This window comes from Eretmochelys imbricata, chromosome 14 (assembly GCF_965152235.1).
Source record: "Eretmochelys imbricata isolate rEreImb1 chromosome 14, rEreImb1.hap1, whole genome shotgun sequence".
In the NCBI taxonomy this organism is placed as follows: Eukaryota; Metazoa; Chordata; order Testudines; family Cheloniidae; genus Eretmochelys; species Eretmochelys imbricata.
The window spans coordinates 27726972-27752623 of NC_135585.1; the positions used below are offsets into that span (position 1 = coordinate 27726972).

A 25652-nucleotide genomic window follows, 5' to 3' on the forward strand; every position below is an offset into this window, starting at 1 on the left:
CCTTTTGCCAAAGATATCAAAGGGGGTGGAACAGAACAAAGGGGGCTGCCAGTCATAAGAAATCCCCGAGTTACCACCTGAGCTGGAACAAGGCTGTACCAGGGGAAAGGATTGGGCCCAGACTGGAGGGAGTCCAGTCTGGGAAAGAAGTTTATTGGAACATCTCTCAGGGTGAGATTTATCTGTATTCCGTTTCTTAATGTATTAGGCTTAGACTTGCGCGTTTTGTTTTATTTTTCTTGGTAACTTATTTGTTCTGTCTGTTATTACTTGAAACCATTTAAATCCTACTTTTTATATTTAATGAAATCACTTTTGTTTATTAATTAACCCAGAGTAAGTAATTAATAGCTGGGGGAGCAAACAGCTGGGCATCTCTCCCTATCAGTGTTATAGAGGGTGGACAATTTGAGTTTACCCTGTATAAACTTTATACAGAGTAAAACGGATTTATTTGGGGTTTGGATCCCATTGGGAGCTGGGTGCTGGAGACAGGTGACCTGCTGAGCAGTTTTGGGTTAAAGTCTGCAGCGTTAGGGGTGTGGCCCAGACCTGGGTCTGTGTTTGCAGCTGGCAAGCATGTCTGGCTCAACAAGGCAGGGTTCTGGAGTCCCAAGCTGGAAGGGAAAATGGGCTCAGAGGCAAATTCAGCACGTCAGGTGACAGGGCATTGCAGGTGTTCTCCTCCCCCTGGTCGAATGCCTTGTGCGGGTTGTACCTGGGGGGTGCAGGGGTGGAATGAGCCGGGGACGTCTGCCCGTTTGAGCGATTCATAGCAGGCAAACGAGGCACTTTTGGGGGAGCCTTGTCCAGGCCTGCCATGGGTCAGCTCTCTCAAACCACCACCCCTGGCAGCGCAGGCCTGACCTTCCAGCCCCCTGCAGGCCTCGCTCTCTGTGTACAGGTTAGCGATCGACACTCCCAAAGCCTCTGAGCGTCCCTCGGGAGTGCTCAGCCCGTTCCCCGGAGCACATGCAGAACTGTGACTCTAATCCCACAGGTGCGGTCCACAGCAGCTTGTAAGATTCAATTCAGGCCAACCACTCTACTGAGAACCCAGCACTTAGATATACAGAGAACAGGAATGAGTTTATTATCAAAGAACAGAGATGCAAGCGAGAGTGAATAAATACTGGTAACACCCATTGTTTCATGTTCTGTGTGTATATAAATCTCCCCATTGTATTTTCCACTGAATGCATCCGATGAAGTGAGCTGTAGCTCACGAAAGCTTATGCTCAAATAAATTGGTTAGTCTCTAAGGTGCCACAAGTCCTCCTTTTCTTTTTGCAAATACTGGAAAGTAATGGTTACATAGGATTTTGTTTTCTAACAATTTCTAGAGCCGGGGTTCTCACAAATTTTTGGAAGCCTCAGAATGAGGCTCTGACATTACTGAACTAATTGTAGGAAAAACAAAAAATAAATTACATGTGCATATTTACATAGGGATTTTTTGCAGACTCAATAATAAATATAAGGTACAGTTGTGTCTTATCTTTACTGGACCTAAACACAGAACAAACCAGTGCTTTGCACAGTCTTGTCTTTTTTGTTGTTCTTTTGCTTTTTTGGTCAAAGGTGGACGGCTGTACAAGAATTCTGAACTAAATTTAAAAATGCTTTATATAATAGAAAGGATAATGACTAATAACGAAAGAATGTATCTGCCAATATGTCCAAAGTTTCTTTCACAGACAAAAAAACCCAATCAACGTAGCCCAGTAATAATAATGATAACAGTAACAACAAAATCTGAGCCGTTGCTGTTGTCTTTTCAGCTTGGTTTTTGCATCATTTAACAGCTTGCACCTCTGAAGCTCACCGTAGTAATTTGGTTCAACTTCCTTGCACAAGTGCTGTAGGGACGTTGCACGACATACATTTCAATTTGATGAATTTCTCTCTCACACTGCAACTTGTTCAGAAATGGAATCAGATGGCTTCGGAAACACAGGAAACTGCCTTTCCCCCTGGTGCTGAAGTGTTTTTTTTTCTTTCTATGTTTTGCTTTTCTTAGCAGAAGGTCCCAGAGGAGCCACCTGCTGTCACATTCAAGGTCATTTTTTGGCACTAGATTATCTGAAATACTTTCTGATACCCAGTCACATTTTAACTTTTTCACCTCCCTCCCCACCCCCATGAACAATCGCAACCTGCCCAAACACCACGCAGTGAGATGGCCCATAGCCACTTACAGAGCTACAATAACATGAGATGTAAACACAGTGGTTAGAGGTCTATAAAATCATGAGTAGTGCGGAGAAAGTGACTAAGGAAAAGCTATTTACTTGTTCCCATAACACAAGCATTAGGAGCCACCAAAGGAAATTAATGGGCACCAGGTTTAAAACAAATAAAAGGCAGTTCTTCCTCACACAGCGCACAGTCAACCTGTGGAACTCCTTGCCTGAGGAGGTTGTGAAGGCTAGGACTATAACAGGGTTTAAAAGAGAACTGGATAAATTCATGGAAGTTAAGTCCATGAATGGCTATTAGCTAGGATGGGTAAGGAATGGTGTCCCTAGCCTCTGTTTGTCAGAGGGTGGAGATGGATGGCGGGAGACAGATCATTTGATCATTTCCTGTTAGGTTCCCTCCCTCTGAGGCACCTGGCGTTGGCCGCTGTCGGCAGACAGGATACTGGGCTGGATGGACCTTTGCTCTGACCCAGTATGGCCGTTCTTATGTTCTTAGCCAAAGAATACACTTTGTGACTTGAAAGAAAACCACACCTATGTAGCTCAGCTCTGCCGGCATGGTACTATTTAAAAGGGAGCGCGCATTAGGATTTATGGCATTTAGAAGACACCTTTAATACTTAACATCTGAGCGATTGTTGGGGCACTTTGGAGGCTCTTGTGGCTGCAAACAATCAGCTGGTGGCTGCACTTGAGAAATGCTGTTCTGGAGTCTAAACGAACAAGGCCTTCCCTTAGCCATATGCTGGGGAAATGAGGTATCACTCCCTCTCAGCTGCAGAGAAAAGCTTGACAACGTGACCCTGAGTTTAAAAGGTTCAAAAGCAGAAGGCACATACGGAGTTTAAACGAGACACACTTATTGCTTGAGGGCCCCACTGCCTGATTTTGAGATCTTGGCTCGTTCAAGTAGGTGTGAGTTGTATAAGTGTCACTTCTAGGAGTCTCATTTTGAGCCCCTTTCGAGTGCAGTCTCTTTTCCCATCTGTCAAGGTTCCTTCCCCACTTTGAACTCTAGGGTACAAATTTGGGGACCTGCATGAAAACCTCCTAAGCTTACTTTACCAGCTTAGGAAAACTTCCCCAAGGTACAAACTATTTTACCCTTGGACTTCCACTGCCACCACCAAACGTTTAACAGGGTTTCTGGGAAAGTGTTGTTTGGAAACGTCTTTCCCCCCAAAATCCTCCCCAAAACCTTGCACCCCACTTCCTGGGGAAGGTTTGGTAAAAATCCTCACCAATTTGCATAGGTGACCACAGACCCAAGCCCTTGGATCTTAGGGCAATGACAAAAGCATTCAGTTCTTGAAAAGAAACCTTTTAATAGAAGAAACAGTAAAAAGAAAAGGATCACCTCTGTAAGATCAGGACGGTAAATACCTTACAGGGTAATTAGATTCAAAACATAGAGAATCCCTCTCGGCAAAACCTTAGGTTACAAAAAGACACACAGACAGGAATATTCATTCTATTCAGCACAACTTATTTTATCAGCCATTTAAAGAAATCATAAGCTAACACATATCTAGCTAGATTACTTACTAAGTTCTAAGACTCCATTCCTGTTCTGTCCCTGGCAAAAGCCTCACCCAGACAGACACAGACCCCTTTGATGTTCTCCCTCTTTCCAGCTTTTGAAAGTATCTTGTCTCCTCATTGGTCATTTTGGTCAGGTGCCAGCGAGGTTCTCCTAGCTTCTTAACCCTTTACAGGTGAAAGGATTTTTCCTCTGGCCAGGAGGGATTTTAAAGGTGTGTACCTTTCCCTTTATATTTATGACACCATCACATACACCTCAGGTTTGCTACAGATCCACCGTCTTCCCATGTAGCACCGTGAGCTGCTGACCCCTTTCTCGTCGTTCAGATACGCGCAGTCACCTCCTCCTCTTAAGTGAAACCTGCAACACAGAAGCCAGGGAGCTGCAGTCAGGCAGAGGCCAGGCATTTCACACCAGTCCCAGCCAGGGGAGCCGTTCTCCACAGTGCAGGCCTGAGTGCGGAGCAGCTACTCTCCCAGCCCCTCAGGAGCAGAGCTCAGGACAGCGGGGGCTTTGCAGAACCGCTGACTGTTCCTGACCCTCTATACTGAGCAGCCCACAGGGGTGCTGGAGAATGGACAGTCCCCAGCAGGACAGAGAGAATTTGTTAGACTGATTGTCAAAAGGGACCGGCCCTCTAACAAGAGGGGCAGACCATCACCAGAACCAGACGACTGAGCAGGAAAAGCGGGGGACAGGAGGGATCTCGCCTCCTTTAAACACATGGAGCAGAACCAAGATGACACTGAAAGAAGAAATTGCATTCAGGGGTTTCCTTTTCCATTGATCTATAACTCTTGAGCTTTCCATTGGGGATGGGGGAAAAAGAGAGTGTTGAAGAAGTTCCTTTGTGAAAGCATGTGTTCCTTGTTTGTAACCCTCACGTGACTCTCCCAGAGTTCATCTGGTGTGGAGGGTTGAGCTCTAGGGACAACATGCCTCTCGGGAGATTTGGGAGGGTTCAACACTGGTTTTGGATCCTACAGCAGCTGTTCTGCAGGGTCCCACATCCTAAGGAGCATACCAGACAGGGAGTCTGTACCCCAGGAGAGTGCCACAGAGGCCCGAACTCAGGACAGTGTCTGGTAGCTCTTCAGACCCAGTGAGGCTGGAAGCAGGTGGGATCCAAAGGTTGGGTCCAAGACAGCAGAATGGGGACTGTCCATTGGGGAGCCTGATCCAGCGCCAAAAGAGCCTGATTTTTCAAAGTACTGAAGTAACCCAGACCAGAGAAGTGGGGGGGTCTCCATCCCCCTCTAATGGCTGGCCTGCAAAAGAGCTTTATCAATCGGGGGGGGTTTCAGTTAAAGAAGTGGATTCTTTCGCTCCTATGGCAGAGGCTCATGCTTCTACTACTGAAGTCCCAAGGTTCAAGCAGCGCTGGTTTTGTGATCACACTTGGAGCCCACTGAAACCCATCGCGGGGTGTTGGCTGGGCAGCCATCACTACTTGTACCCCGTTCCCGTGGGAGCCCCAGGCGTCCAGCACCTGTGAACAGCAGGCTCCTTTAACATTGGTGCCTTGTTGCGGATTCAGAGGCCTCACCAGCCAAGTCATTCAAACCTGCCGGCTGCAGTCCCCAGCGGGACCTGCACCTGCAATGCAGTGCTCGGCATGCTGCCCTCTCTAGCAGCCACTGTTAACCTGAGCTCCCTGCTGCCTCCTTTCCCCGGAGGGTGTGGGGGGGGTCAGACACCCCAGAGACCTTGCTGAAGAGGGCTGGGGGAGAACAGCGAGTGTCCCAGCTGAAATCCCAGTGCGCTGGGAGGGCATCTCTGGCTATGGCGGGCTCTGTCTCTGGCCCAGCACCGTGCTGTGGGGAGGAGCCGAGAGTTCAGGGACATGCCGGCTCCCATCGGTCTCCGATACACGCAGGACGCGAACGGACCAGGGTCGTGTCTGGTTGTTTCACTAGCACTGAATGGTGGATCTACCTGAACTCAATCAGCTCAGACACCAGAATCCCAAGCCCAGGGAATTAGTACAGAGGGGTGAGAGAGACCCAAAGGTGGTTGAATTTGGTGCCATTGGTCCATTTCCAGGGCTGACTCTGTTCCCTCCAGAGGCCGATCCAGTGGTCCTGGACACCCTTATGGCGCAGCAGGAACGCCTTCAAGAAAGCCAAGGGACAGCAGGTATCACCCCAGCTCCGGTGCTTCCCCACCCCCACCCGCACCCCTCCAGGGCTCTGTGCCACAGAGAATCCCAGTCTCATATTCGTAGAGTATCAGGGTTGGAAGGGACCTGAGGAGATCTTCTAGTCCCACCCCCATCCCCAATTAAATCATCCAACAGATTTTTGCCCCATACCCCTAAATGGCCCCCTCAAGAATTGAACTCACAACCCTGGGTTTAGCAGTCCAATGCTCAAACCACTGAGCTATCCCTCCCCCCAATATTGAAGAGTGCTCAGTTTCTTTTTTTGGGGGGGGGTGTTCCCCTGCCTTTTGCAAAGTACAAGATCACCCAGGCAGTATTAACCCTCCCCCTGCACAGAGCAGCCCCACCCCTGTGCTCCCAGTAACCCACACCCCAAGTCCCCCTGGGCTGAGGGCAGCTACTGGGTCTGAGCTCTCTGCAGAGACCTCTCTTCTCACAGATCAGTCCCCGCTCACCACAGCAAGGCAGGAGGAGGGAGCGAGTCAAGCTGAAGTGGGAGCGAGTCAAGCTGAAGTCAATCTGAGAGGATCCCCCTCCTCCCCCACCTCCTCGGCTGGCTGCTCCTTTCCCATCCCCACAACAGGAGCACTGGCTGGGTTCTCAGTCCCACTCCAGCAGCCAGCAGGCCAGGAGATGCCTGAGCCAGCCCTGCCGTAGACAGAAGCTGTCTCCCTATTTGGGGAGGGGGGCAGCTGAGAATGGGCAATCCCTGTGATCACACACAGACAGTAGGGCCCTGGGCCCAGCCAGGGCTGGCGTTCAGCAGCTGGAAGTTCATTCACTCTGGCCTCCCAGCACGGGAGGGCTCAGAGCTGCTCTTCACCCCACGGGGCAGAACCCAGGTCCTACTGCAGCAGCCACCACTGTGCCAAGATCAGTGTATGGCAATTCGAGAGTCTCTCACCATTTCCTGCTCACTGTCGATCCCAGCCAGGGAGGCACCCGGTGCACAGCAGCGGCTCCGGCTGTCGGTCCAGCTCCCTTCCGTCTCTGAGAAATAGTAGCATTTCCCTCGATATCCCATCCAGCCGTCCGGGCATGAGGGGCCAGCAGGGGGGCACAGATCAGCTGATGAAAGCTGAGATGTCAGCACTGAGAATGAGACAGTCACATGGAGGGTAAGAGTTACAACTAGAATTGGGCATTTGACTGGTACAAAAATTGGTCAACTGACCAGTCAAATCTGTCAAAGAGTGGTCAGATATTTTAAAATACCAATTTATCAGAATTGGTTACCTCCCGCCAGGAACAAAAAAGAGCAAGACGTCATTCTCTCCAGTAGGTTTAGCTTTCGATAGATACGGATCTACCTCATTTTTTTAAAAAAATGTATGTCACTGAGTTATTTTAGCTCAGAAAAAAAAGGCAAAACAATGAAACCAGGTTCCGGAAAACACAAGTGAGGCTCCAAGACGCAATCCGAAAGGCAGGCTGCCTCCTACCCCCAGGGCTCTCGCTGGAGTATTTGACTGTGGCCAAACAGGCAGTCAGTTGACCAGCTTGCCAAGCCCATTGGGACCCCCAGCTGGGGCTGGACCATGGCAATCAGACGCAGGGGGACGGAGACGTTTGTCACTGTAAATTTGCCTGGCAAGAAGGATTCCAGGGACACTCCCAGCCTGCGAGGGACTGACACAGCTCAGAGCATTTCACCCCAGGCACAAGATCAACAGCTGGACGTTCAACCTCGCAACAAACAGCAGGTGAACAACTGAGAAGAACTTGGGAACTTTCACGCAGGGCCATGAAAGCCACAAGGGGGCGCCAGAAAGCACAGCAACCGGAAGCGACCTGTTGCACTGTGGGCCAGGAATGATGGAACTTAATTCACCTCCTACCTGCAGACTTTTCTCTCCCCAGACACAGCAGCAAGAAAGGCACTTTCTGGAAGCCCTCACGGCAGTGTAACCCTTTCAGAGCCATGAAAGAGCAGCAATGGGGTCACCCATAAGTGACACCAAAGAGGATTTGAAAGATCTGTCTAGTTGAGAGGAGTCGGACTCAAACCCCTCCAGATGTTTTTGAGCATGTCACTTTTGTTTGCACCACAGTAACTCGGTAGCTGGTTTTCAAGCCTTCTCATGTGGCTGGCGCTCAGCGTGGAACAGACACTCTAGGTCTGGAAGAGTTAGGAAACGTGGCAGCGGTGATCAGAAAAGGAGCATGTGTTCGCCTCACGCACAAGGCATGTCTGACCCTGTAGATTTAACTGTCCAGTGCACGGTAGCCCACACCCCTGCCCTACTTAACTGAGCAGAGAAGTCAGTGACTAACCGTTGATGGCACAGGCTGTCTCCACCATCCATCTCCAGGTCAGATGCCACATGTTCTGCAGAGCTCCCTGCACCTGCAGGTGTGTAACCAACCCTAAGCTCACAGATTCCCACCTTACACAGTGAGAGCCAATGCTGCCCATTGCAATAGCCTGCCATTACAGCAGGGAGCTGGGATTCAGGGTCCATCTGTATCAGAGCAATCTGCACCAGTATAATCACAGTGACGCAGTGACATCAGGGCAAACACCTCCTGGAGATGCGCTGGAGCAGTGCGGCTCGCTCTGGTAACTTCCTGCAGGGAACTGCACCAAGGCAAGCTCCTTTGTGCACCAGTGCAGTGCATCTCCTTTAGCGGTTTGCACCAATTCAACTTCACGGATGTCATGACATCGGCACAGAGGATTCCTAATGCAGACAGACCTGGATTCAATCCCCTCTGCCAGCTGCTAAACCCCCTTGGGGCCCAGTGATCAGATCCCAGGGCAGTAGAGAAATCCCATCCCCGACAGTCTCCAGCATTCCCTGCCCCCGACGACGGGGGGATACAGCAGGGTTCATGTGCACGGCAAACAGACACCCTCTGCACGAGCACACGCTGTCTGTCTGGGCAGCCCGGGGGTGTGAATGGTGCTAAGGGACCCTTCATGGCCAAGCTCAGCGATTGGGGGGTTTCCACACTGCACTGGTGGAGGGGTCTTGACTGACTTCTACGGCTCATTTCAGTAACACTGCAGCACCTGCCGCCCGGCCACAGGAGTGACCTGAAGATCCAGGAAGGCCAGGCTGGTAACCTCAGAGCAACACAGGGAAGGCAAAGGGCTCAGGGATGCGCTGCACCCTGTCCCATTGGACACCCTGGACAGGGACTATTTCATGGCGCATGGCAAAGGCGACTTGGGTCCAAAGTGCTCAGAGATGGGCTGGGGGGGGCTAATGTCAGTCAGATCGCCCCGACACAGAGAGTGCCCAGGTGCAGGGGTCTGGGAGGGAGCATGAGGAGGGTCGGTGAGGAAGATCCCCCAGGAATCCTCTGTCCCAGGGGCAGAAGCCGGACAGGCCGGGAAGAGAGAGCGACCGTGGTAGGTCACGGGGGAATGGGATGCACGGAGATCGTAGATGGAGGGGAAGGGAGCGGGGCGGAAGCTGGGAACTCACCTGCCAGAGCAATAATGGCAGCGATCAAAGGAGACGATACAACTATCAGTGCAACCACAACTCTAGGGGTTGGACTTTTCTTGCAGTTCCAAGGAGGGTCTGAAACAGAAAGACCCGTCAGGCAGGGCTGGGAGGACACGTCTCACTGACAGCACCGGGGCTGGAGCTGCCCTGGAACATGCACCGTTCTGTCGATTGCTCCTTCCGTCAGACACTCTGGGAGGGGAGCCCAGAGGGTCAGGCAGACCCCCCCACCAAGGGCAGACGGAGGGTCCATGTCTCCCTAGAGCTACCCTGGGGCTGTTACCAAGATCCGGCTCTGGCTGGGTAGCAGGGCCTCAGAGCAGCAGCCGGGCCATGGTAAGACGCAGCTGTGGGGAACTACAGACCCTCCCCCTGCTCTGGGCAGGGAGCCTGAGGGGAGGAATACGGACCTGGGGCTGCTCTCAGCCCCCCACCCCAGGCAAGTGGAGGGTCATCCACGGCTCCCTGCAACTGCCTGGACTCCAGCTGCCAGCCAGAGGTGGGGTGGGGGGACCTCAGGGGGAAGAGGAGGGGGAGGGGTGGGGCCAGTGTCAAAAAGTGGGAGGGCCACGCCCTCTTCCAGCACCCCAGGCAGTCTCAGTGTCTCTCTCCAGCCTGCCCCCAGGCAGAGATGCCCCATTACCTGGGTTCCCTCCAGTCTCCAGGTGTCCATTGCCATTAACACACAACTCCTACAGCGGCTCTTCGCTCTCAGCAACCCAGCTGGTGGCCCCATTGTCGCTCTCAGCGACACTCAGGCCACAGACGCTGCTGCAGGTGCTGGGCTGGGGTCGGCTCCTCTCGGTCTGAGTGGGTCCGATTTGGAAGCAGCAAAGCCGAGGCAGAGGTCCTGGCCCTGGCTCCCCGTCCCTGCTCCAGACTCTCCAGCCGATCTGAACCCGAGACGGACCAAGCAGGACAGGTCAGCGGTGGGGGAGGCCATTTGTGGTTTCTTGTTCCCTGCCCAGCAGCCCAACCCCCTGCCAGAGGCGGTGCCATGATGATTAAAACCCCTTAACTCCTATCGGCCCCTCCGCCCCCAGGGCCTCAGAGACCTGATCTCCTACGGGCCCCTCCCACCCGTGACAGGCACCCAGCTGGGGGGTGGGGGAGAAGACCCTCCTCACAGACACAATCATCCTGGAAGTAAGTGTGGGTCAGATATCAGAAGGGGAGGGGCTGGGGATCGAAACAGCCTTGTCCCTGGCCCAGCCCCCTCCTTGAAGGGCGGGACTTGAACCAGTGTCCAGCGCTCCTCTGCCCAGCCCCTCCTTTCCCTTTCAGGGGGGGCTCTCCCGAACCCCCCCCCGCTCTTCGGCCCGGGGCCTGCCCCCCGAATCATCCCCCTTTGGCCCAGAGTCCCAGCCCTTCGGCCAAGGACCGGCCCCTGCCACTGCGCTGCCCTCCCCACACGGTCCCCAGGCACCGCCCAAGCCCCCCCCCCCCTCGGAGCCCCGCCCCCCATGCAGTCCCCAGACCCGAGCCTGAGCCCCGCCACTCTTTCGGGCTCTGGCCCCCCCCCCTCCCCATTTGGGCCCGAGCCCTGCCCCCCATTCGGGCCCGAGCCCTGGCCCCTCCCCCTTCGGGCCCGCGGTCCCCCCTCGCCCCAGTCCGGCGGTGGCTGGAACCGGCCCGCAAACCCCGCCTCGCAGCGAGCGAGCCAGCCACCGCCGAGCAGCCAGCAGCACCCACCCACCCACCCACCCGCGGCCCGGGCAGGGACCCCTGGGACCCGGAGTCTCACCCCCAGGAAGAGCGCCCAGCGCCGCAGCCCGGGGAGGAGCTGAGGTCCCAGCAGCCAGGTGGGCTCGCAGCGGATCCGGCCCGGAGAGTTCGAAGCCGCAGAGCGACCGAAGAGCGACCGGCTTCCCTGTGACCCCCGCGCCAGCTTCATTCCCACGTGGGTCTGAACAGCGGAAACGTCCCTGCCTAGGGGTCACCGTAACAGCGGCGATCCCCGCCCTCATCCCCGCCTCCATTTAACCCCTTGACTCCCGGCCGCTCCGCTCCCCACAAACCTTCCCCCTCTCTCCCGGGCTGGCCGGGTGCCCGAGCGGCGTCCCGCCCGGCCCCGGGCAAAGCTCCGATCGGGGCTCAGTCCTCGCCCTCCCTGGCCTGCCCGCCCTGCCCGCCCTCCTCCTGAAACCTTGTCCTCCCTCTGCCCTCCCCTGCTCCCCCCACCCCCGACCCCTCTGATCGCTGCTTCCCCCTCCTGCCAGCTCCCCGGGGCCCTTCCATAGGCTCTGTCCTTGGTCCCCTGGGGCTGACCAAATAGTATATAAACACATGGGGCGGGGAGGGTCCTTACTGGTTTGTTTCGGTGTAACAGTGTGTGACAAGGATGGGGGAGGTCTTGAGAAAAAAAACAAACAAACAAACCAGTAAATGTGACATGATTTATGGCCAGCCTCCCTCTTCTGTTCTCTTCTCCCTCTGCCCCTCGTCTCTGGGTTGTCTCCTCTGTAAACACAAATTCAACTCCCCTCTCCATGCTGACAACTCACCCATTTGCCTCTCTGCACCAGCCCCATCTCCTGCTGGCCAAATGAACACCTCAGCCTGTCTCTGGGACATCTCCTTGTGCCTACCTAGCTGTCCGCTCAAGCCCAACATGGCTAGAGCAGAGCTCTCTGTCTCTCCTCTCCTGTCCAAGCCCTCTCTATTACCTCCTTTCTCCATCGCTGTGGACAACGCCAGCATCCTGCCTGTCACTCAGGCCCATAACCTGTCATCTTCCACTCACACCTCTCTCTAGGTCAGGGGTGGGCAAACTTTTTGGCCCAAGGGCCACATCGGGGTTGCAAAACGGCATGGAGGGCCGGGTAGGGAAGGCTGTGACTCCCCAAGTAGCCTGGCCCCCACCCCCTATCCACCTCCTCCAACTTCCCGCCCCCTGACTGACCCCCATCCCTAACCGCCCCCTCTGGGACCCCATCCCCTAACCAACCCCTGTCCCTGAGTGCCACAACCCCTGTCCACACCCCTGCTCCCTGACAGCCCCCTCCCACCCCGGGATTCCCACACCTATCCAACCCCCCCTATTCCCCATCCCCTGACCGCCCCCCCGAACCTCCACCCCATCCAACTGCCCCCTGTCCCCTGACTGCCCCTTATCCAACCCACCCCCCACCCGCTTACCACGCTGCTCAGAGCATCAGGAGCTCGCAGCCATGCTGCCCGGTAGGAGCAGCAGGCCAGAGCACCAGCGGCACAGTGAGGTGAGGCCGCAGGGGCGAGGGGACAGCGGGGAGGGACCTGGGGCAAGCCTCCCCTGCTGGGAGCTCAGGGGCCGGGCAGGACAGTCCCGCAGGCTGGATGTGGCCCGCGGGCCGTACTTTGCCCACCTCTGCTCTAGGTCCTCACATCCAGGGCTGTGCTTAAGTCTTGTGGTGTTTTCCTGCATAACGTCTCTAAGATACAGCCTTTCCTCTCCATCCACACAGCTAAAATTCCCATCCAGGCTTTGATCACATCACATCTCAGTTACCGCCACATGCTTCTCTTTTCCCTCTTCCCCAGCTCATATCCATTCAGAATATTGCTGCAAGCTGCAAAGATCATTCTCTGAGCCCACTGCTTTCACCATGTCACCCCTCTTTGCATCCCTCCACTGGCTCCCCCTTCTCTATTGCATCAAACAGAAGCTGCTTGTCTTCTCTTTCAAGGCCCTTCACATACTGTCCTCTCCCAACCGGACATCTCTCATTCACTCTACCAAGGCGTTGACTCCCACCTCCAATCGGTCCATGCTGCCAGCAACACCCACTTGTTAAATTTTCAGACAACCACCTTCATGCTTTCTGCCACATGCACTTCATGCTCGGAAGGAGAGCCCCTTAAACATTTGCAAACCTACCTCATTATCCACCTCCAATTCCCAAATCAAAGCTCTTCTTTGCCCTGGTTTCTACCAAAAATTCAACAGCCTGTCTCCTGGGGTGCTGAGACCACTGCCTATCATACCGACCGATACACTCTCATTATTTCCTTGCACTCCCCCGTCTGTCTGTCTCCATCTGTCTCTTGTCTTATACTTAGATTGTCAACTCTTTGGGGCAGGGACTGTCTTTTGTACTATTTTGTACAGCACTTAGCACAATCGGGTCCTGATCCCTGACTGGGGCTCCTATGTGCTACAGTAATACAAATAACACAGGCTAGAGAATGTCACTATTATGGCTTCAGTGCCCTCCCCCCCACCACCACCAAAAAGCAGCAAAACAAAACAAAAAAAAATCAACCTCCCAGCTCAAAACGTATGTGTTTACACTCAGCTGGCGAACTCAATGTAAAGTACTAGTAGAGGTGAGGGAGAGGTGTCTTTTACCTTGATGTAGCTAGTCCAGGAATGCTATATGCTCAGCCTGGTATTTACCTGCGCAAGTGACACAGAGGTTAAAGCCACCTGTGCCTTGTCTCCACTCGGATTTTACATCAAGTTAGCTATCTCCATGTAAATACCTTTTGCAGTGAAGACAATGCCTGGGAGACTCCTACCTCAAGCCCTGAACTTCTGGTTGAGCTAGAAATTGTTTGCAACATTTAAGAGCCCACTTATTGAAAGAGGTTAAACACACACAACATTTCTCCATTTTATCTTTGTGCAACTGACAGCACTCTGTGTTGTCAGGTTTCAGAGTAGCAACCGTGTTCGTCTGTATTCGCAAAAAGAAAAGGAGGACTTGTGGCACCTTAGAGACTAACCAATTTATTTGAGCATAAGCTTTCGTGAGCTACAGCTCACTTCATCAGATGCATAAAGTGAAAAATACAGTGAGGATGTTTTTATACACACAGACCATGAAAAAATGGGTGTTTATCACTTCAAAAGATTTTCTCTCCCCCACCCCACTCTCCTGCTGGTAATAGCTTATCTAAAGTGATCACTCTCCTTACAATGTGTATGATAATCAAGGTGGGCCATTTCCAGCACAAATCCAGGGTTTAACAAGCATGTCTGAGGAACAGTGGGGGGGAGGGGGAAGGAATAAACAAGGAGAAATAGGTCACCTTGCATAATGACTCAACCACTCCCAGTCTCTATTCAAGCCTAAATTAATTGTATCCAATTTGCAAATGAATTCCAATTCAGCAGTCTCTGGTTGGAGTCTGTTTCTGAAGTTTTTCTCTTGTAATATCACAACTTTCATGTCTGTAATTGCGTGACCAGAGAGTGAAGAAGAGTGAAGCCTGTTGATGGTTCTTTAGCCACTTGGATGTGCAGCAGTGCAGCTGCTCTCAACGCACATAGAGGCAGAAGTAGGAAAATGGCAGTCCAGCATCAGAGTTACTCATGCCAAGCCACTGGCCAAGTGGCCTGGACATGAGGAGGGAGCAGGGCCTTGTCAGATGCACATCTGATGCTCCTGGAAGTTGGTTTGCAGAATCAGTCCCCCAGAGAAGCATTCACCAAATCTTTGGAAGCTGTGCACTGCTTCAGGACAATACAATCAGTGATGTCTCTCTCCCCCCACACCCTCCACATGTGTATTCGTCAAGACCTAATCATCTTTATTTATACCTCCTCTGTACCCCTCTAACTAGTGCTTCATACACATCCCCAGGGGAAGGGGAGGGCAAATGAGTGCAGCCCACGCTCAGAGAGACACTGACCTGGGAGCAATTTCTAGACACGGTTGAAAATCTTTTCCAAAGGAAGGATTGTCTGTAGAAAAGTGACTATTTTTGGAATGCAAGGGTTTTTTGTGAAAGATTGTCAAGACTAGGAATTTCCTGTTTTCACAATATTGTTCTGACACTTTTAAAATCAATCTTTTGTTCACTATATACTCTCTTCCATGCCTCTACCCCCTTTGACACAAAACCTGAGTTTGTTTTGGGTTAAAGTGGGTGGAGGCATGGCAGAGTAGCAGCCGTGTTGGTCTGCATCTGCAAGACTAACACTGTTTCAGAGTAGCAGCCATGTTAGTCTGTATCCGCAAAAAGAAAAGGAGGACTTGTGGCACCTTAGAGACTAACAAAGACATTTGAGCGTAAGCTTTCATGAGCTACAGCTCACTTCGTTGGATGGATGCAATGGAAAATACAGTGTGGAGATTTTATATACATAAAGAACATGAAAGAATTGGTGTTACCATACAGACTGTAACAAGAGTGATCAGGAAAGGTGAGCTATTACCAGGAGGAGAGCAGAGGTGGGCGGGGGAGGGGGCGGAGGGTGAAGAAAACCTTTTGTAGTGATAATCAAGGTGGGCCATTTCCAGCAGTTGACAAGAACGGTAGGGGGGGAAATAAACAAGGGGAAATAGTTTTACTTTGTGTAATGACACATCCACTCCCAGTCTTTCTTCAAGCCTAAATTAATTGTATCCAGTTTGCAAATTAATTCCAATTCAGCAGTCTCTCCTTGGAGTCTGTTTTTGAAGTTTTTTGTTGTTGAAGAATTGCCCCTTTTAGGTCTGAGTTCGAGTGACCAGAGAGATTGAAGTGTTCTCCGACTGGTTTTTGAATGTTATAATACTTGACGTCTGATTTGTGTCCATTTATTCTTTTATGTAGAGACTGTCCAGTTTGGCCAATGTACATGGCAGAGGGGCATTGCTGGCACATGATGGCATATATCACATTGGTAGATGTGCAGGTGAACGAGCCTCTGATAGTGTGGCTGATGTGATTAGGCCCTATGATGGTGTCCCCTGAATAGATATGTGGACACAGTTGGCAACGGGCTTTGTTGCAAGGATACGATCCTGGGTTAGTGGTTCTGTTGTGTGGTGTGTGGTTGCTGGTGAGTATTTGCTTCAGGTTGGGGGGCTGTCTGTACACAAGGACTGGCCTGTCTCCAAAGATCTGTGAGAGTGATGGGGTGTCCTTCAGGATAGGTTGTAGATCCTTGATGATGCATTGGAGAGGTTTTAGTTGGGGGCTGAAGGTGATGGCTAGTGGCGTTCTGTTATTTTCTTTGTTGGGCCTGTCCTGTAGTAGGTAACTTCTGGGTACTCTTCTGGCTCTGTCAATCTGTTTCTTCACTTCAGCAGGTGTGTATTGTAGTTGTAAGAATGCTTGCTAGAGATCTTGTAGATATTTGTCTCTGCCTGAGGGGTTGGAGCAAATGCGGTTGTATCGTAGAGTTTGGCTGTAGACAATGGATCGTGTGGTGTGTCCTGGTTGGAAGCTGGAGGCATGTAGGTAAGTATAGCGGTCAATAGGTTTCCAGTATAGGGTGGTGTTTATGTGACCATCGCTTATTAGCACCGTAGTGTCCAGGAAGTGGATCTCTTGTGTGGACTGGTCCAGGCTGAGGATGATGGTGGGACGCAAATTGTTGAAATCATGGTGGAATTCCTCAAGGGCTTCTTTTCTATGGGTCCAGATGATGAAGGTGTCATCAGTGTAGCCCAAGTAGAGTAGGGGCATTAGGGGACGAGAGCTGAGGAAGCGTTATTCTAAGTCAGCCATAAAAATGCGGGCATACTGTGGGGCCATGCGGGTACCCATAGCAATCCGGCTGACTTGAAGGTATACATTGTCCCCAAATGTGAAAGTGTTATGGGTGAGGACAAAGTCACAAAGTTCAGCCACCAGGTTTGCCGTGACATTATCGGGGATACTGTTCTTGACGGCTTGTAGTCCATCTTTGTGTGGAATGTTGGTGTAGAGGGCTTCTACATCCATAGTGGCCAGGATGGTGTTTTCAGGAAGATCACCGATGGATTGTAGTTTCCTCAGGAAGTCAGTGGTGTCTGGAAGATAGCTGGGAGTGCTGGTAGCATAGGGCCTGAGGAGAGAGTCTACATAGCCAGACAATCCTGCTGTCAGGGTGCCAATGCCTGAGATGATGGGGCGTCCAGGATTTCCAGGTTTATGGATCTTGGGTAGCAGATAGAATATCCCAGGTCAGGATTCTAGGGGTGTGTCTGTGCGGATTTGTTCTTGTGCTTTTTCAGGGAGTTTCTTGAGCAGATGGTGTAGTTTCTTTTGGTAACCCGCAGTGGGATCAGAGGGTAATGGCTTGTAGAAAGTGGTGTTGGAGACCTGCCTAGCAGCTTCTTGTTTATATTCTGACCTATTCATGATGACGACAGCACCTCCTTTGTCAGCCTTTTTGATTATGATGTCTGAGCTGTTTCTGAGGCTGTGGATGGCGTTGTGTTCTGCACGGCTGAGGTTATGGGGCAAGTGATGTTGCTTTCCACAATTTCAGCCCATGCACGTCGGCGGAAGCACTCTCTGTAGAAGTCCAGTCTGTTGTTTCGACCTTCAGGAGGAGTCCACCCAGAATCCTTCTTTTTGTCGTCTTGGTAGGAAGCTCTCTGTGGGTTAGTATGTTGTTCAGAGGTGTGAGAAATATTCCTTGAGTCGGAGACATCGAAAATAGGATTCTAGGTCACCACAGAACGGTATCATATTCGTGGGGGTGGAGGGGCAGAAGGAGAGGCCCCGAGATAGGACAGATTCTTCTGCTGGGCTAAGAGTATAGTTGGAGACATTAACAATATTGCTGGGTGGGTTAAGGGAACCACTGTTGTGGCCCCTTGTGGCATGTAGTAGTTTAGATAGTTTAGTGTCCTTTTTCTTTTGTAGAGAAACAAAGTGTGTGTTGTAAATGGCTTGCCTAGTTTGTGTAAAGCTCTCCAACACCACTTTCTACAAACCATTACCCTCTGATCCCACTGAGGGTTACCAAAAGTTAGTGCCTGTCTCACCTCCCGCAACCTGCAAGGTCTCGTGCCAGCAAAGGAAAGGTGCATTCTGCAGATCTGGAGCTGCATTCGCATGTCCTGAGGGCTGTCCTGCACCATGGTCACCACGGGCAGGTAGGTCATCAACCTCCATCTCTGTCCCAGCTGCAGGATGGCCTCTGGTGCCTGCTTCCTCAGGCACCTGGAGATGCTGAAATAGGGGTGGGGTTGGCAGAGCAGGAGAACACCCCATGAGGTTAAGAAATGGCAGTGAGAGACTTTTCCCTCCCTGGAAGATTACGGTGTCCCTCTGTGGGGACTCCCTTCCTGGCAGGTGCTGTGCTTTCGTTCCTGGACACTGCCAGGAGGCCCAGCTCCCAACCCTAGCAGCTTGGCTGTTCCATCCCCTACTGTGTACCGAAACTGACTTGAAAGGACGATCCAAGCCCCTCCCAGGCCTGCTCCCATTGCGGGTCTCTCTCCTGGCTGAGCACAGGCTGTTCTTATATCGCCCAACAGGCCTGGATCCTAGTTACATGCTGCTCCTTCCCATGTGACCCCTGCACTTATTCCCTTCACCTGGGGATAGGTTCAGTTGAGCTACTACACCTTTCATGGCCATCTCCCCCTGGGACAGCCTGAAACTGGAAACCTGTGCTCGAACAGGAACTGTTTGCTAGGAAAGGTGCTGAAGACACAATGGAAAAGGAAATCCTTTGGACTGGATTGAAATTATTCCAAAGGAAAGTGAATGAGAGAAAACGTCCAGCGTTATCCTCCTAGCGAAAGAAAAAAATGAAGGTTTTTAAGCATTAGAGCCAGCTGGTCAGAAGCAATCTTTCTTCTCCAGTGACGTGAAGTTAAAGGACATGGAGAGGAAGAAAACCTCCACTCGGGTTGTTACTGGAGCTGAAGCAGAGAGGCCAGGACAAACACGGCTAGGGCCCAGGACTGACTATCAGCAGATTGGCCATTTTCTATTCCTCACTTTTTGACCATGAGCGAATCTCTTTGCTTCTGTGTGCCTCAGTTTCCACGACTATAAAATAAAGCTACTCAAGGTTATGTTTTTTTGTCTTCTGTTTTTCAAGGCGGGACACTTAGATACATTTGGGGCCTGTCTATGCCACCGGTCTAGAGTGTCTTTGTAAGCTGATGACCCCCACATGTTGTTCAGAAGCTATGGATGACACAAGCTCCTACATTTGTTCTGTGCTTAGCCCCTAGGGCACAGCTGGGCTGGGCGGCCTTTTCTCACTGTGCTGTGTGGAGCAGATTATGGGCATGAGGGATATGAAGAGGCTCTCAAGGACTAATTCTTGAAAATAAATATCAATGAACTGCAACCCAAATAAAATATCACTGCTGCTAACGTTGGTGGGTGATAAAATAGTAGCAGAGTGGTAATTAATGATGAGGAGAGGGCAGTGACACAGAGCAATCGGATCCCTTGATAAAGTGGAGCCATTCAAAGAAAACAAGTTGTAAAAGAACCGAAGGAAGGGTCCTATAGCTAGCGACAAAGCATGCAGGCCACACCTACAGAGTGGGGAAGTGTATCCAGGAAAGCACTGACTGTGAAGAGGATTTTGGGGCCATGCTAGGCAAGCCATTCAACATGAGCACCCAGGGTGATGCTGTGGTGAAGAGGGCTAAAGCCATCATTAGATGTATGAAAAGAGCAGTGAGGAGCATAGGGAGGTGACACACCATGAGGAAGAAAAGGAGTACTTGGGGCACCTTAGAGACTAACCAATTTATTTGAGCATAAGCTTTTGTGAGCTACAGCTCACTTCATCGGATGCATACTGTGGAAAGTGTAGAAGATCTTTTTATATACACACAAAGCATGAAAAAATTTGGATTTGTGCTGGAAATGGCCCACCTTAATTATCATACACATTGTAAGGAGAGTGGTCACTTTAGATAAGCTATTCCCAGCAGGAGAGTGGGTTTGTGTGTGTGCGGTGGGGGTGTGTGTGAGAAAATCTGGATTTGTGCTGGAAATGGCCCAATTTGATTATCATACACATTATAAGGAGAGTGATCACTTTAGATAAGCTATTAGTAGCAGGAGAGTGGGGTGGGAGGAGGTATTTTTTCATGCTTTGTATGTATATAAAAATATCTTCTACACTTTCCACAGTATGCATCTGATGAAGTGAGCTGTAGCTCATGAAAGCTTATGCTCAAAAAAATTGGTTAGTCTCTAAGGTGCCACAAGTACTCCTTTTCTTTTTGCGAATACAGACTAACACGGCTGTTACTCTGAAACCATGAGGAAGACTGATCATGGAATCCTGCATGCAGTTTTGGCATCCACCTTTGAAAAAAGATTTGGAAATATTGGAGATGGGGCAGCAAAAAGCAATGAAATGTTTTGAGGGCTGGAGAAAAATGCCTGCGAATAAGCTATTGAAAGAGCTCAGCCTGTTTAGATGATAAAAAAGATCGGGAGGTGACGTCATTGAAGTGTTGAAGTGACTTCATGGAGAGAAAATATTGGGTATGAAAGGGCTCATTAATCTAGCAGAGAAAAGAATAACAAGACCCAGTGGCTGGAAACTCAAAAGAGACCAATTCATATTAGAAAGAGGGCACACATATTCAACCGTGAGGATGAATCACCAAAGGAACAAACTAGAAAGGGAAGTGGTGGGAATTCCCCACCTCTTGATGTCTTCTAATGAAGACTAGATGCCTTTCTGGAACGTGTGTAGTCAAAAACTAGCTCCTATGCTCTACAGAAAGCATGTGATATGCAGGGGGTCAGATGACATGCTCTAATTGTCTCTTCTGTCCATAAAGTCTGCTAATTTATGAAAAACTGAGCGTAGCACGGGGAGAAGCCTGTGATGTTTTACTTTGTTCGACTTGAGCCCACAATGAACGCTCATTGCGTGGGGTGATCCAGGGGAAGCGCCTGAAACATCCAATGTAGCTGGACAGGGGCAGGACATCAGCACTGCAAGGGAGGGGTGGGTGTGGCAGTGACATCACAAGGGCCTTTGGCAGGACCTCAGCCTATTGGACAAAGGTGGCGGGGAGGCGATGATCTCACAGAGAGATCTTGACATCAGCCAGGCAGGACAGGGGTGCAGGACAGGGGCAACCTTGGAGATCCCTGTGGCTTTGCTTCAGCACGTCTCCTTCTCGAGGTCTCTCCTGGAGGACTGAGAGAGCATTCACTTTCACATTCGTGAGAGCAAGGAGGACCCTCTTTGGAGTTTTCTCCTTTTCTTTTAGTGGTTTTGCTCAAAAACAGACATCCCTGTATAGAAGGTAAGAGCCTCGGAGAGGTTTGGAACCTCTTCAGTCTGATCCAGCAGGTGCCGGTTGATTTTTAGGAAAGGAAAACATTAGATTGTGGGTGAAGTATTTTATTTCCAACCTAGGACTTTGTCCCTTAGAATCACTGGGGACGTTGTTTTTTCTCCTTTTTGTTTTCCCTTTTCCTCTGTCCCTCCTACCTTTCTCTTCTTGCTTCCTTTGTCATTTTCCTCTGCTCTCCTCCCACCACCAGGAGCTCTGTGTGTGGAGCGGGGGCCTGGGGGGGGGGGTTGTGGAAGGCCCTCACAGAGAGGTGAGACTGGAATAGGGCTCCAAGAATGATCGCCTCGGTGGTGACCAGGGCCATTCTTTGGGCTATTTGATGAGAACCCTTAGCCTCCTGCCCCTCAAAGTCTCAGCCTTGATTGGCTGAGGAGGGAGCTATTGACAGGGAGGAAACTCTGGTCTTTGTTGTTCTCTTTTATGACCAAGCAAATAAGTCACAACCAGTTATATGTCTGACCAATGTGGATGCTGCTCTCCATTCATTGTATCGGAGCAGTTCAATATCCTCTCGAACAATCCAATTCTTCTCAAATACTTCCTGCATAATTACTGTGAACAATTGCTGGTCTGTAGCTCATTTGAGAGCAATTCTGCTACTGACTGGCAGCATCAGCTAAGACAAGTCCCTGCTCCTTTCTCAGCCTTCGTTTCACCTTCTGTCAAGTACGAATAACAATCCTCTCGCACCTACCTCGCCATGGGTGGATGCTGGGGATCCACTGTCACTCGGAGCAGTACAGACTAGGAGGTGTCCGATCACACTGAGCCATATCAGATTATGACCTAATATTCTCTTTTATTTGTATTTTATTCTTTTGAAATTGTGAAGAGCAGCAACTACTTAGCTCAGACTGAAGCATCTCATCTAATTTTCTAGATCATAGTTGGTTTCAGAGTAGCAGCCGTGTTAGTCTGTATTTGCAAAAAAGAACAGGAGGACTTGTGGCACCTTAGAGACTAACCAATTTATTTGAGCATAAGCTCTGGTGAGCTACAGCTGTCGTGAGCTACAGATGCATCCAATGAAGTGAGCTGGAGCTCACGAAAGCTTATGCTCAAATAAATTGGTTAGTCTCTAAGGTGCCACAAGTACTCCTTTTTCTTTTTGCCAGATCATAGTGTCTCCCCTTTGTGTACGACGAGACAGTTGAATGCACTGTGACAAACAGGAGATGCTCTTGTTTTGCAAACAAATATTTTTGCAAAGAATTTTCATCCTACTTCTTATGATTTCAAGAAACAAAGTGGTTTTATCTGAATGGATTTTCTGACAGAAAACGGTTTCCATGAAAATGTTCACATCTTATTTCCTGGGCTTTATCCCTGCCTCCGGGGGGGTTGTTGTCTGTTAGTTAGAACAGGAGTCAAGATTGTTGTCTTCTCTTTCTGGCTCCGTCACGCTTTGCTGTGTGACACCTTGGGTAGGTCCAGTGGGAACAGGGTCAATTCTCTAATTCCAGGCAGCAGGGAGCCTGGGTGAGATAAGGGATGTTAAGGCCGTCTGCGAAGGAGAAAGGGATGTTTCCAGGTGCTGAATGTCAAGAATTCTAAACTTTGCTGATATGGCTAGTCTCGAGAAACAAGAACTAATTGGGGCCAAACTTTAACCATTGTTTTTTTTAAAGCCCATTCAGGGATGTGAGTCCCAGAGAGCCATGGAGAGGGGGAGCAACTTGCCCAAAGTCCCACAGATCAAGAGGCAGCAATGGAAGCAGGAGTGACCCTCCCTCTCAAAGGCATGGGACCAGCCATTAGGGCCTGGTTGCAATAGCCAGCTGTGGAGGGAGTGTGCGGCAGTGGTTAGTGAAGGGCTCCATCCATGGCTCTGACACTCAGTGTGACCCTGTGCTCCTAGCTGAGGCCCGTTTGCCATCAGTAGGGTTAGGGTCCCATGGCTACAGCTCAGTGGGTTTGGGAGGCTCCAGGAAGGTGTGTAAAGTGCTGGGATGTCAGGATCCTGGAGGCGCTGTCACCTCCGCCCTAGGGCAGTGTTCTGCACCCCCCTGCTGCTAGTTGAGTTTCTCCATCCCTTGGCAATAAGACAGACTCTTGTTTTCACAGCTAGTCGATCGCCCTAGTGTCATCACCCTGCCTGCTGGCTGGGCAGGGTAACTCCTGAGGTCACCACCCTCTCCAGCCTGCCTTGGGCTTGGAGAGTGAGGAGGAGGGCGTGGGAAGTCTGCTGACCCTGAACATCCGCCATCCATCATCCCACCACTGAGAGCAAGTGAGTGGCATTCGGGTTCCTCGGTGGCTTCCCCTGTCTGTCTAGGGAGAGGCAGAAATGGGGAGAGACTATCTCCAAAGGGGGATTTCCTTTGCAAACAGCCCCCAAGAGCCCCTCATTCTTAGGCCAGGCAGGGGCTTCTCCAGAGCCATCTCCCGTGTGTTTGGAAAGTTTCCAGCAATGGGGCTCCCACCCCCTTCCCTTGTGGGACACCGTTCCCCAGGCTGAGAGTCTCGGAGCTGGGCCAGACCCTGTGAGCTGCTGAGTCTGGAAATCAAGGGGGAACAAGGAGGGCCCTGGTCTTCCTGTGCCTAGGGTCTTTGTGACTTTGACGTGGGGAATGGTTTCCCAGGAGAAGTCCAGACTCCTGGGTTCTGTTCCTTCTCTAGCCTGGGTGGGAGAGTGGCCTGGGACGACAGGAGGGGACTGCTTGTCCAGAGGAACCGATGGTCTTAAGGACTGACCCCATTGCTGGAAAAGGATGAGACTTCCTGGCTGTTGCAGCAGCAGGGATTACGAGGGGGAACGTTGGGAGCAGATCATGCAATGAACTCCTGCCCGTGTGTGTAGATGGCACTCCCTGCACTCCTGTGGGGGCAGAAGGGGCTGTTGTGGTTGGAGCAGGGAGGAGGAGGGACGGAAAAGGCCCATGAGTGAAAGGCTGCCTTGAGCCCAGTCTCACCCCTGCTCCCGCTCGGTTCCAGGATGGCCAGGCTCCTGCGGATGTTCAGGAGGAAGGCTCTGCAGGTGGCCCCAGAGCCTGAGGGAAGCAGCGGCCGACTTCCCAAGGGGCAGAGCAAGCCCTGCGTCCCCGCTGGCGGGGAAGCAGCTCCCATCCAGGCCAGACGGCGGAAGTGCCCGGCCTTCTGGAAAAGGAACCCGGCTCCCGGCGCAGGCGCCGAGATGGGAGAGGCCCCGACCAGGCCCCAGTGGAGCTGGCCCAGGCTGCGGTTTGGCAGACAGGACCCAGCCCAGGAGGGGCGCCGGACAGGGTGGCTCTGGGGCTTGTTGTGTGGGCAGCAGCGGCCCCAGGAGCCCAGCCCTCCTTCCCATCAGGAGGCATCGCCCTGCCCGGTCTCTGAGGCCCTTCCAGCCCCCGCCGGCCAGGAGGGGGAAGGTCCCTGTCCCAACACCGGCAGCTCAGCAGGGGACAGCGGCAGCACCTGGGCCTCTGGCAGCAGCCAGGCTGATGGAGGCCACTGCTTTGTTCCAGGTGAGGAGCCAGGCTGGGCTGAGGGAGGGTTGAGGACGGGGATGTGAACACCCTGGGCCCAGATGCTCTCCCAGGGATATGGGGGGGTCCCCATCCCAGGTGTCTGGCCTGAGCCACGGGAACCCCACGGACAGCAGCAGCCGTCACACAGCTGCCCCTTCCTCAAGGGGACCTGAGGATGGGGGTGTGAAGAGCTGCTGCCACTTTGGTCCTTGCTGCTCCGGGGCTGGGGGAATCGGCACCTGCCCTGGAGTCCTGGGCAGTGGAGGGGGGCTCTGCTCTGGGCTTCTGAAGCTGTTGGGGCCTGAAGGCATCCCTGAGAGGGAGGTTTGGGGCCCCATCTGCCCTGGGTGCCTGAGGTGGGAAGGGGGGTCTTGAATCCTGCTCTGACCACCACGCCCCTGTCCTTCCCTCCCTGGTGCAGGGACCCCCCGGGAATCGGAGCAGGAGGAAGGGGTGCACATGGCCAAAGATGAAGCTGCTCTCAAGGTCATCCGAGAGCAGCTCCAGTGCAGAGATAAGGTAGAAATGTTCCCCACCTGGGCTTGAACCAAGATTGCCCTGTCCCTTCCCAGCATCCCCACCCCCTGCCGAGGGTCTTGTCCCTCATGATCCACCACCCCTAATGGGGCCCTTTTACACCCATGATGTGGGACCCACAAGATGGGGGTGTTTGTCCCACAAAAGCCGAGGTCGTTTCCCCCCACAGGCACTGTCCCACTTCCTGATCCTGCTTGTGTAGGAGTGGTGGGGGATTTGGACAATAGGCGGGTCCCCACAATCCCCCATTGAGGCCTGAGCCCTGGAGCTGGTTTGGGTGGGGTAGGAAGGTCCCTAGCTAACAGGTTCTCTCTTGCTATACCCCACTCCCGGT

At 51.9% G+C, this 25652-nt stretch overlaps 1 protein-coding gene across 1 annotated transcript; it reads right to left on the reverse strand.

Annotated features, from left to right (window-relative positions):
* Positions 1 to 3147: 3147 nt before the first annotated feature.
* Positions 3148 to 11327, reverse strand: LOC144274940 (C-type lectin domain family 2 member D11-like). Its single transcript, XM_077834036.1, has 6 exons — positions 11105 to 11327; positions 9337 to 9435; positions 6810 to 6997; positions 5731 to 5855; positions 3987 to 4104; positions 3148 to 3186 (listed from the first exon to the last, which is right to left on the reverse strand). Exons 1-6 carry the CDS (start codon positions 11325 to 11327, stop codon positions 3148 to 3150), a joined length of 792 nt encoding a protein of 263 aa, XP_077690162.1.
* Positions 11328 to 25652: the final 14325 nt, after the last annotated feature.